The 12,315-nt window shown below is 41.7% G+C and overlaps 1 protein-coding gene across 12 annotated transcripts in view; it reads left to right on the top strand.

Moving 5' to 3' along the window:
* Nucleotides 1-10,225, top strand: part of SCML2 (Scm polycomb group protein like 2) — an 80,649-nt gene extending 70,424 nt beyond the window's left edge. For 6 of the 12 annotated variants that reach the window (XM_070066796.1, XM_070066794.1, XM_070066790.1 and 3 more), the window contains 4 exons: nucleotides 1,702-1,815; nucleotides 3,546-3,800; nucleotides 7,336-7,481; nucleotides 8,497-10,225. In XM_070066796.1, the coding sequence (XP_069922897.1) occupies nucleotides 1,702-1,815; nucleotides 3,546-3,800; nucleotides 7,336-7,481; nucleotides 8,497-8,637 (656 nt within the window). In that variant the 3' untranslated portion in view covers nucleotides 8,638-10,225. Of the gene's footprint in view, nucleotides 1-1,701; nucleotides 1,816-3,545; nucleotides 3,801-4,440; nucleotides 4,615-7,335; nucleotides 7,482-8,496 lie in introns of those variants that run through there. The other 6 variants (XM_070066800.1, XM_070066802.1, XM_070066798.1 and 3 more) reach the window with 3 other exon arrangements.
* Nucleotides 10,226-12,315: the final 2,090 nt, after the last annotated feature.

Raw genomic sequence — 12,315 nt, 5'->3', positions numbered from 1 at the left:
TTGGGCCATCCTCCACTGTCCTCCCGGGCCACAGCAGAGAGCTGGCCTGGAAGAGGGGCAACCGGAACAGAATCCGGCGCCCCGACCGGGACTAGAACCCAGTGTGCCAGCACCGCAAGGCGGAGGATTAGCCTAGTGAGCCGCGGCGCCGGCCAAAAAATGTTTTAATATCAGAACTTTTTATACAATTAAATGATTATGAAAAAAAATCCAGTTATTTCAATCCTTAACATTTAAATGCCTTAATTGTAGAAATATTTGTTGTGTACTAAAATATGTTTTACCTGTGGATTTTGTAGCACATGATTAAAAATAAAACTGCAGTGGTAAGAGTTCTCCTGGACTCTTTGGTAATCAGCTAAAGATTGCTTATCATATGGTTTTGAGAGGGCTTCAGTCAAAATTTGAATCAGATAAAGTTTGACTTTGGTACTTCCTCATTGCAATCTTTTTTCCCTTTTTAGATCTAGTTTCAGACTTTTTAGATTTCTATTATGCCTTTAAGACATTAGTTGATACTTAGGGTATACAGAACAAGCATCTCTAACCTGAAAATCTTAAATATGAAATGCTTAAAATTCCAAACTGGGGGGCTGGTATTGTGGTACAGTGTCTATGACATTGACAGCCTGCAGGGGCATTGGTTCATGTTCCAACTATTCTACTTCCTCTCTAGCTCTCTGCTTATGGCCTGGGAAAGGCAGAAGATAGCCCAAGTGTTTGGGCCCCTGCCACCCATGTAGGAGAGCTGGATGAAGCTTCTGACTTTGGCCTGGCCCAGCCCTGGCCATTGCAGCCATCTGAGGAGTCAACTAATGGATGAAAGATTCTCATTCTCTCTCTCTCTCTCTCCGTCTCTCTCTCTCTCTCTCCCCCCCTCTCTCCCTCTCCTTCTCCCTCTCTCCCTCTCTCTGCCTGTCTTTCCCCGTGTGTGTGTGTGTGCGTGCGTGTGTGTGTGTTCTCTCTCTGTAACTCTTTCAAACAACAAAAAAATAATTTTTTTTAATCTAAAACTGAGGATTATATCAGCACTCAAAACATTTTGGATTCTGGAGCATTTTTAGATCTCTGGATAAGGGATCCTCAATCAATGATGTCTGTGCAAATATTCTAGAATAAAAAAAAAAACCTCCCAAATCTGAAACACTTCTGGTCCTAAGCATTTTGGATAAGAGAGATTCAACCTGTAATTGATAATATAGAATATCTTTACTTTCAGAATCATACTTTAAAGACTGATCCATTAGCTAGAAGTACATTTAATTGAATGATTAGAAAGCAGTAAAATTGTCATAGCCTAGGACAGGGTTTGTTAACCTACAAAATGGAGTATCCGTTGTGACATATCATCTCCTTAACTTCTCAACTTTTATCTCCACTTGTTATGTGAACAGTTTTCCTAGGCCTTTTTAGACACATTATAATTGGTTGTCTCATTGCTTTCTGGGGTATTTAGAGAGATCTGATGAGCCCACAATAATTGGAGCCTTGATACACTCCTGCAAATGCTTTTTTATCTCTTGAATATGACTTCAGTGGAAATGTTTAACAGGTTGAAATAAACACACAGTGTTCATAAGCAATAAAAATGTAGATAAAATTCCAATAGGCAAACGATTTGTAAATAGAATAGTTCATAGTGAGGGTAGAAAAATATGTGAGTGTATCAATTAATTATAACAGACTATTTTTTGAAAACAGTACAAGAAGATATAACAGGAAAGAAAAACGCCAGACGATCTCCTCAGCAACCTATACCTTATGTTGTTCCTGTCTCTCCTAAGCGCCCCAAAACAAAGATTCCTGCCTCCAAAGGTAAATAGCAGTTACATGTTCCAGGATTGAGAAGAAAAGTTCCTCTATCACCACTTAGGTATGCTCTTGGGGTGGTTGGTATTCTTGAAGGTAGGCAGGTACATTTGCCCAAATAAATTTGGCAATTAAGGCTACTACTTTAGCAGCTTTGTGAGCCCTTCATTTCCTTCAGAAATGCACATTCTACTTAGATATAAAAAATTATAATAACCTTTTTCATTCAGCTTTATATTGCCAAGAACTGGTAGAAAGTAGAATGTGAAAAAGCTACTAATACCTTTCTCCACTGAAAAGTGTTAACTGCCCAAGTAGCAAGCAAATGTTAGAAACTCACTGATCATATTATGAGTTATAACAGATAGCTGTGGAGAATTACATTTCTAAAAAACAAATGCTTTCAGTGAGGTTTTCACAGCTTTGGTGACAAAAACTGGCAAGAGATACTAATTTACCATCAAAAATACTCATATCCATGGATTAAAAAAATTTGGGGGGTGGGGCGTGACACTATGGTGTAGAAGGTTAAGCTTCCACCTGTAGTGCCAGCATCCCATATGGGTGCTGGTTCAAGTCCCAGCTGCTGTACTTCTGATCCAGCTCCCTGCTAATGCACATGGGAAAGCAGCAGAAGATGGCCAAAGTACTTGGGCTCCTGTACCCATGTGGGAGACTCAGATGATGCCCCTGGCTCCTGGATTTGGCCTGGGTGACCTGGCCCAGCCCTGGCCATTGCAGCTATTTGGGGAGTGAACCAGCAGATGGAAAATATTCATTCTCTCTCTCTCTCTTTCTCCCTTTCAAATAAATAAATAAATCTTTAAAAGAAAAAAGAATTTTGGTACCAGATAAACATCTCTTTTTTTGAGAGAGAGAAAGACTGAGAACTCCCATTTGCTGATTCACTCCACAAAATACCCACAATTGCCAGGACTGGGAGCCAGGAACTCAATCCAGGTCTCCCATGTGGGTGGCAAGGACCCAACTGCTTTGAGCCATCACTGCTGTCTCTCAGGGTCTGCATTACTAGGAAGCTATAATCAGGAGTAGGGCTGGCACTTGAACCCAGGCACTTCAGTATGAAAAGCTGGTGTCCCAAAAGGCATCTTAACTAGGCCAAATACCAGCTTCAATATACTGCTTATCTTTTTTAAAAAAGATTTATGTATATAGTTACAGACAGAGAGAGGGAGAGACACAGAGAAAGGTCTTCCATCTGCTGGTTCATTCCCTAAATGGCCACAATGGCAGGAGCTGTGCTGATCTGAAGCCAGGAGCCAGGAACAACTTCTGGGTCTCCCACAAGGGTATAGGGGCCCAAGCACTTGTGCCATCTTTAACTGCTTTCCCAGACCATCACTAGGGAGCTGGATTAGAAGAGGAGCAGCCAGGACTTGAACTGGCACCTACCCACATAGGGTGCCGGCACTGCAGGTGGAGGCTTATCCTACTATGCCACAGTGCCGGCCCCACTAATCTTTTCATTTCATTTTCCATGAACTTTTTGAAGTGCTTTCATATAGGTGATATCATAGGATCAATTTGGATTTTAGAACAGTGTCCATTACTATAAATGCCAAGGAGAGAATGGCCATATATTTTATGTTAAGATGTTTGTGGTTCCATGTGGCATGAATTAGGTGAACTGTTGGGGCTGAGATTTTTTTGACATTTAAATACTACTTGAGCTGTAAGTCCATTGAAGATCACCGTTTTTATCTTTTTCCCTGTAGAAGAGTCATTGTCTCCTAAGGGAAATGACGTGTCCAGAGAGAAAGAGCTTCCTGAAGATTCAATGGACACCTCACTAAATTCAGGAAATTCTTTGAATTCTGCCTGTGGAAATTCTATGCATACTAATACTTCAGTCTCCCAGACGTTGTCTGGAAATGTGCCAGACATCTCAAGTTCACAACCATTTGAGAACAAATCATCTGCCAAAAACAATTCCCAGGAAACTAAATTCCACATTCAGAGGAAAGGTGAAGGTATATTAGAAAACAGTGATTCTCAACCAATTTGTTGTCTTTCTCCTTGAGGTCTCTAAGCCCAGCAGCCCCTCAGAATGTATCACTTTGGAGATAGTGCCAAAGTGCGGCACGTTGAGTCTTCCCCTTTACATCACTGTCGGGCCAAACCATCATGGGTGCTCCAGTCCTTATGGCTTCACAGAGCTGTCTCTGAGGACCTAGATCACTAACCCTGTCTCTGATAGAGACGTCTCGGATTAGTGGCTCTCGAGAAGGTGTCATTTGTCATTTCCTTGGGTACTGCCAGAACTCAAACACCTCCCATGACTCTGAGACCTAGAAAGAGGCATTCCTCTCCTTCTTTCTGATGTACTCTGCTTTATCTCTCTTGAGAAATTTTCCTGGCCCCAGCCTGTGTTTGACTCCCATATTAGGGCTCTGCAGCCACACCATTTCTTTATTCTCCATGTCCCCTGCCATTCCCTCCGTCCCCCCAGAAAGACATGGCATATGTAAATAGGGCAGCATCTTGTTGCCACTTGGAAAGAGCCAGAACAGCCTTCCATGTGCAGAAGTGGCTACTGACCACAAACCCTTTTAAGGATTAAGAATGTACGAGAACCAGGGTGGACATAAGTGTTTTGTGCTTTTCCTCTAGGTAAGCCTCGCGGCAAGGATGAAGAGTGAAGGTAGTAAGAGTCGAGTAACCCCGTTGCCTTTCGTGCTCGATGTTACCTGTGGGCAACCGCACTGCACACCTGCAACACATTTGATATGGCCACCCTCCTTCCCTATGCCCACTGGAGGGTGTCTCTCTGCTTTTAAAGTGATACTCTTTGCCAAATCTAAAGATAGATGTTTATACCATAAGGGGTTGTATACCCTGAATTTTTAAGTGTTTTTCACCAAGTTTGAATTTTTGAAGACAGGTCTTCATAGTAAAAGGCTCTTATGCTGAATATCTCACTTCCACACATGTATTCTTAACACTACCATGCCATGTAGCTTGTATTTGGCCTTCAGAAGGCTACCTGTTGGTCTTCCTGACAGTGGAAAGACCAGTAGTAATAATATTACTTATCAGTAATCTACTTAATGATAATAGAAATCATCATCATCTTCATAAGTGACATTCTCTACTACTACGTACATCATATTTTGTGTGGCCTCATACATTATATCATTAAAACAGTTGCTTGAGATGTAGATCCTGGTAAACATTTTCAGGTGAGAAATCTCAGAAATCACTTGGCTAAGGTCCCTCAGCTAGGAATTGACTGGGCCAATTCTTGAACCTAGACACTCTGGCTCCAGGGCCACACTTTTACCTGCTATGCTGCCTGCACCTAGAGAATAGGTAAGAATTTCCCTTTGAAACTCTGAAAAGGTATCATTACTATTACTTTCTTTAGGGTGTTAGAACTGTTACTTAAAGCTGAGTTCACCCCTATCAGCCAGTGATACTTAACACAACCTCCTTTCTTGCCCTGTCCCATTATTTGAATGAAAAAAATTTATTGACCTTTTTTGTGGGAAATAAACGCAATAATGTTGGGAAGTAAAATCACTTTCATTATATTTATTTCAGAATTACTTATTGATATCCCAGTATATGTTAAGACAGAGCCATTCAGGAGAAAAGCATGACTGGACTTTAATTATTTTTATGTTAGTTTATTTCATGTAATTATATTCATATGATTCAAGTAACAGTAATATAACGTTTATAACCTTCTCTGATTGTTTTGAAGATAATAAATGGCCTGATTAAATTATTTTTCCATAATAGAAAATCTTATAGTTTTATTTTTTAATATAATAGTTTTTCGATTAGCCTTACTAACAACTTTTTAATGTTAAGTTGTATTGTTGAATTAAAAGGAGATGGCTTTTCTGTCTATATTATCAGGATGCCTTAGCCACAGGATGCTCTACACCATCATTGTTTTTACCTAGGTTCATTCAGCTAAGCAAAATTTCTTTTCCCTGACATTTTTTTCTTCTGACATTGGGAGGGAGGATGTGTTTCAGTAAAACTGTTATTATTTTACATCTAAGTTGTGATGTTGGAAAGAAAAATTAGAGTTATACACAAAAGATTAATTATTGTGAATTGTTTTATCTTCTTTTTTTAATGTGTGTATGTGGTTGTTTGTTTTTGCCCTTTCCCTGGGTAAATACATAAGATGTTCCTAAAATGTACATAGTCCAGATGATAGGAGGTAAATTGGCGTGCCTTTGGGTAATTGACACAAAGAACCCATGAAATTTTTATTGATAATCCTTGGCTAGAGAAACAAATCTTCCTGGAGAATTATAAAACTCCCTTCAGTTACCACACACTGACTTGAGGGACTCCAGTTCTCTGGTCCAGTAAATGGATACTTACGAGAACACAAAAACAATTAAGCACAACTTAATTAACAACATAGCCAAAACCCGTTGAGGTATGGGCCCTGAAATCGTTTTATGTCTGTTTCTTTTTTAAACATAAGCCTTCAACCAAACTTCAATTATTATAAAATTAAACATGAAACAGGAATTAAATAAAATTTTAAAGGCACTTCTGACCTAGGTCATCAGAAAATCTTTTCTTTGGGGCCAATGCTGTAGCTCAGTGGATTAAAGCCGTGGCCTGCAGTGCCAGGATCCTATGTGGGTACCAGTTCAATTCCTGGTTGCTCTACTTCCAGTCCAGCTCCCTGCTAATGCACCTGGGAAAGCAGCAGCGGATAGCCCAAGTCCTTGGGCCTCTGCACCCACCTGGGTGACCCAGAGGAAGCTCCTGGCTTCAGCCTGGCCCAGCCCTGGCCATTGCAGCATTTAACGAGTGAACCAGCAGATGGCAGATCTCTCTCTCTGTCTACCCTCTCTCTGTGTGACTCTACCTCTCATATAAATAAATAAATCTTAAAAAAAAAAAAAAAACTTCCCCAAAATTCAGATAAGCTTTTAAACCATGAAAAATGATAATCTAGAAAGTAAAGGTGATGCAAAAACTATCTATATTGAATACATGGGAAAGATTTAGCAAAAGAATTTTTGGTTCTCAAAGATAATGGGATTATGGAAATTAATTGTTAAAGAGAACAAACAGATTTGAGCAATTAGAAAGCCATAAATTTGGAGAATTTCCATTGCTAGTAAAATAAACCATATCTAGATAGATCAAGAATGAGAGAGATTGGAAGAGAGTCATTGAAATACTTAAAGTAATAAATTAGGTTTGATCAACCTAATTTAACTCAAATAACAGATCTTTCTGCTGTGTTTATTTGTGACGAAAAACGTCTTGGATTTCTCATTCTGTTTCATGATCTTGAAGCTGCTTTTGTTTTTGGGGGAAGGTAAGATGACATGCTTGTATAGTTATCCTCATATCATTTTTTATAGATGTGTACTTTATGTTACAGTTAGAATCCTGAGTACTTGCTTGTGTACTTAAGAAAATGTTCCAAGAGTGACACCGTTCCTTCCTACTTTGCATCTCTTTTTTCATGGTAACAATCAGATCAAGTATGGTTTGTCTTTTTTCCCCCCATTGATGCTCCAGGTTATATAGCTGTTCCTGACCCCGTTGTCCTGAAACAAGGCTTCTTTAAGGACCCTTCAACCTGGTCTGTGGATGAAGTGATACAGTTTATGAAAAATACAGATCCTCAGATATCAGGCCCCATCATTGACCTCTTCAGGCAACATGTAATGCATCTTTTCATCCCCCTTTCCTGCCATAATACCTTTGAGTGTTGTCTGTGCAGGCCCTCATCTGGGTAGTGAGTAGTGTGGATGGTGGAGGAACCCTATTAAGGCATCTTTCCGTACATGAGAAAGGTCACTTTGCCAGAGAGTGGATCCTTACGGGATGGGTCAATGGTAGACGGCCTCAAGCTCTCACGTGCTGACCAGTCAGCATTGCCACTCCCCGGTGTGCCACCCCTTTGTGATGACAGAGGCAGAGATCCTTCCTGTTCCCCTGCTGAGTCCCAAGACCATGAGTAGAGGGGGTGGCCACAAGCTGTTACAAGGTGGCCTTCTTGCTGTCATGCCTAGTGAGTCCAACAGCTGTACAAAATTCAGTGCAGCTTTCAAACAGGAACTGAGTGAATACCAAGTAATAGTGCTTCTGCAACATAAATTGGTGAATTAAGGAAATAAGGAATTTTAGGGGAGGATGCCTTATGACTATTAAGTAGTATTTTCATAGTGTTTTGCAGTGAATCAAATTAGTGATCTGTCTGATGGACCTTTTTCAATATTGTAAGAAAATCAGCAGTTAGTTTTAGCATCTAACTAGCTTTAGACAATTAGCTAATTAGTTTTCACTGGATAGCACATTTACAGTTTGTAATGATGTTGATGTATTCCTAGCTCTTTGCAGAAAGTTAATGACCTTCTGAAATTCATTTCTACCATTCATAGTTTTTGGCCTTTTGCCATAGATATGTATTTTATTTAACACAGTATTTAAAGCCAGCTTGTTTGATGCTTAGGGCATTTTTTCAAATATGTCACATCTCCGTTTTCTTAAAATTTGAAGTAAATTTACAAATTATGAAATAATATCCTACTGTACAAATTATATTTTAATAGGTTTGATGAAATCATATTCAGAAAATATGCATCTAGGATGTAATTCTCTGTTACACATTACATTATGAGTAAGCCTAACAGGATAGGAAGGCGTTATTAATCTTTGTGAACTTCCTCTCTGCAGGAAATCGATGGGAAGGCTCTGCTGCTCCTCAAGAGTGAAGTGATGATGAAGTACATGGGGCTGAAGCTGGGGCCGGCGTTGAAGCTGTGTTACTACATCGAAAAGCTGAGGGGAGGCAGCTACAGCGGAAACACCACTTAGTTCACGGTGGCCATCGTTCTCAACAGTGCTGATGCTTCAATTTCAAAAAGTTTTCCTTCTCTTAGCTTTTGTTTCATAGAAGTTTCCTGTGAAAGTGTTTTATCAGAATTACAGAACTAGGTTAATAGTCCAGTTTAAGATGGACTTCTTATTGCTTTAAGAGCCATTTAACATGTTAGGATTAACATATTCAAATTGGCAGTTTGTGTTTTGCCTTTTTATTATTTTCTCTGTACAAGTATACTTCATGCAGTAAACAGGGAAAAACTTTTGATTTTGATAAATATGTCTAGAACCAAAACAGCTAAATCCCAAAGGGGAAAATATCAGGGATTGGCAACTTCTATAATTAAAATCCGTGAGAATTTTTCCTTAGAAGAAAATTTAAAGGTGTACCTGTAGATATCATCTCTTTCTCAGATATTTTATCTACCTGATTCTGCAGTATTCTGTTCATGTTCTACCAGTTTCTAGAAAGGGAATAGCCATATAAATTATTTTCCTTTCTGTTATCATTTCTCGTATGTTGTATTTGTTCATATATAAAGGAAAAAAGCAAGCTTATAAGCTTTCATAGTGTTCTTACCAGGTTTTGATCCATTTTTAAAATTATACCATAGACAGAATGATCATTTTATGTAGGAGGTATTTATACTACAGAGGTGGTTTGGATGGAGTATGATTACATTCTTTTCAATAAAATAGTTATTATTTTAAAACTTTCCATATTTTTGCTATGCTAGGACATCTAACAAAGCATTCATTTCTCACATTTCTATGTGAAGATACCTGTGTCCAAATTTATAAAAGATATATATTTTATTGTATGTGTTTATTCCTCATACAGATACTTTACAATATTTATATATTATTCTATACTTGTAGGAATACACGTAAGTAAATCTTTTCTTTTTGAGCTTAATATGGCACTTTGCACTGCCACAGAGGTGATGATAAACTATGTAAATAGTTAGATGTTTTTATTCCATAAAAAATATGTGCATTGTTTGCGATCACCAGTACCTCTCAACTTACTCTTCAGGGGATAAGAAACAATCTGTAGATTGGTTTCCATACAGGGAAGTTCTCTGTCCTATGCAATGTTTCTGATTCATCTGCTTAGTTCTGAGCCATTTATTCTGCTACATTTTGGAAGATAACATTAGTTCTGACTTACTGTTTTGGGCTTTATTTTTTAATTTAGAACTTTCAAGGGGAAATGGTGCTATATGTTTATTGTTATTACTTTGCATAACGTTGGTGTTATGTTTATAAGCTACAAGAACCAATTATAAAAGTATTAGCCATTTGTCGTAAATGCCAATAATACTTTCACCAGGGGCAAGAATGTGCATTTTCTTTTTAGAAAACCAAATATATGTTAGACCTAAGTGCAACTATTTAAAGGATCATTTCACCTGTTATTCCTTCTATGTTATACAACTAGATTCTTACTTAAACTTGGTCTTCTTTCAAACTCTTTTGTATGAAGATGCTGTGCCCAATTGAACAGTCCTCAGGTGTTTGTATAAATACTATGTTTTACAGTTTTCAGATTTTAAAATATAATAAAGTTAAATAACCACAACGGTTACTGTGAAAGCCTCCAATTTTCTGTTTTTATGTTAACTGTATCACATTAATGTGTGAATTTGTTAGACTTGAAGAAAGAGCCACCCTGGTAAGTTTGTGGCTTTTTATGTCCAGATATGGATGTTCTAAAACTTGCCCTAATTCTCCTGGTAAATAGATCCCTCTAGTCAAGGCTGATCTCTTCTAGGGACCTTAAAGGAGACCCTGGGAGGCCTGTCAGCAGATAAATCCAGGGGCCAGTGTTTGGCACAGCAGGTAAGTCGCCACTTAGGCTGCCCACATCCCATATCAGAGTGCCTAGAGTCTTGGCTCCTCCGTTTCCCATCCAGCTTCCTGTTAATGCATCCAGGGAGACAGCAGATGGTGGCCTGGGTGCTTGGGTTCCTGCCACCCACATAGGAGCTCCACATGGAGTTCTTGGCTCCTGGTTGTGGCAGGCCTTTGGGGAGTGAACCTGTACGTGGAAGATATCTGTGTGTGTGTGCGTGCATGTGTGTGTGTGTGTCTCCCACTCTGTCTCAGCTTTTGAAATAAATATTAAAAAATTTTAAAAAGTTAAATCCATGAGCATTATCTGTACTTAAAATCTTTTGTACTTATATTACTAATTATGTGAATGTGCAAGAAAATGCCCCTCTGGGGAGTCTTAAGGACGTGGCCCTGTGCCCGGGAAGGCTGTTCATTAGAGGAGAGGAGACCTGAACTCGGGGACGATGCACATGCTGTCTCACACCGCTCAGTCCCATCCACGGGGAGCTGCAGAGTGGGAGGTGGAGGACGTGGTGAGGACGAGTTTCTCTGTGGGCTCGCAGAGTGGGAGGCTGTGCGGAGCCGCGGGCTGTGAGACCTGGAGGGGACGGGGACTTCCGAGGAGACGGGCGAGTGAACGGCTGGTCGCCCCTTCGATGAAAACAGTACAACGACCCACAGGGTTTGGGGTTGGTTTCCGTTAGGTCTGGCATGGAGCGCTGTTTCTTTGCAAGCCTCCCCAGGCTGGATTGGACGTGACGCTGGGTTACAGAGGAGAGAGCAGAGGGACAGAGAGCAAATCCTGGGGGAATCGTGGCCCTCCAAGTGGGCGTGCAGGGCAGACGGGTCGAGACTGGCACGTTGCCACGGTCACCTCTTCTTTCCTGTGGCGTGTTGGGCATTGACGCGTTGAAAGAAGCGAGAGCATCGCCTTACGGGATGGAGGGGCCCTGGCCAGGCTTTTGTTTTCCTTGGAGCCGGTTGGCTGGCTCTTGTGTCAGGGAAGGGCCTGGGGCTTCCTCTGGGCAGTCGGGGGCGCCGGGAGCCACGTGTGTGCGGACAGGAGGAAGGGCGGCGGCCGTGCTGCAGGGGGCTGGAGCACAGGCCTGGGGGCAGATGTCCATGCCATTCACACGTGCCAGCCTCGGGCTCAGGAAGAGGGTTGGGGCCCTGCTCCCACTGGAGCGGTGGGACTGCAGAGGCCAGTAACCATGAGACCGCTAGGAAGAGCCTCGGGCCAGCCAGGGTGGGGGCGGCTGGCAATCAGCTTCTGCAGTGAACACGTCGAGGAGCTGGCACGGATGGCTCCAAGGTTTCTCAGGCCATCCTGGGTGCGTGCAAGGGCAAAGGGGCAGCCGAGTGTGGGGGCCCAGGCCTGGAAGGCAGGGTGCTGCGGGCCAGGCTGGGACACCCCTAGGGTGGGGCTGAATACAGGGATGCCCGAATGAGTGTGTTGTGTGTTACAACGTGGACCCCACACCCGAGATGCTGGCAGAAGCAGAACCTCTTCAGGGTGGCTCCAGGGGGCGTCTGAGCCCCCCACCATGCAGAGCAGGCTGCGGGCTCTGAGAGGTGTCCTCAGGGCCCCTACGGCCTTTTCCTGCCTTCCCCTTTGGAGCATCTCCTCCTCGTGTCTGCCGAGAGCCCCCTGGGAGACGTCAGGGCACCTTGCAGAGACTGAAAAGGGAAGGTGGTGCCAAGGTTAGCCCCCTGCCCTCCACCACCTCCTGTCTGTGGGACTTTGGTTTCATGGCTTCAGCAATCTCAGTCTGCTTTCTCCGTGCCAGAACTGGGATCTCAGGTCCCCGAGGTTGTCACAGTTCAGGGAGGTTCAGA

Source organism: Oryctolagus cuniculus, chromosome X (genome assembly GCF_964237555.1).
Source record: "Oryctolagus cuniculus chromosome X, mOryCun1.1, whole genome shotgun sequence".
Taxonomy (NCBI): Eukaryota; Metazoa; Chordata; class Mammalia; order Lagomorpha; family Leporidae; genus Oryctolagus; species Oryctolagus cuniculus.
Note: the sequence above shows the minus strand (reverse complement) of the source record. Positions and strands in the feature narration are given on the sequence as shown.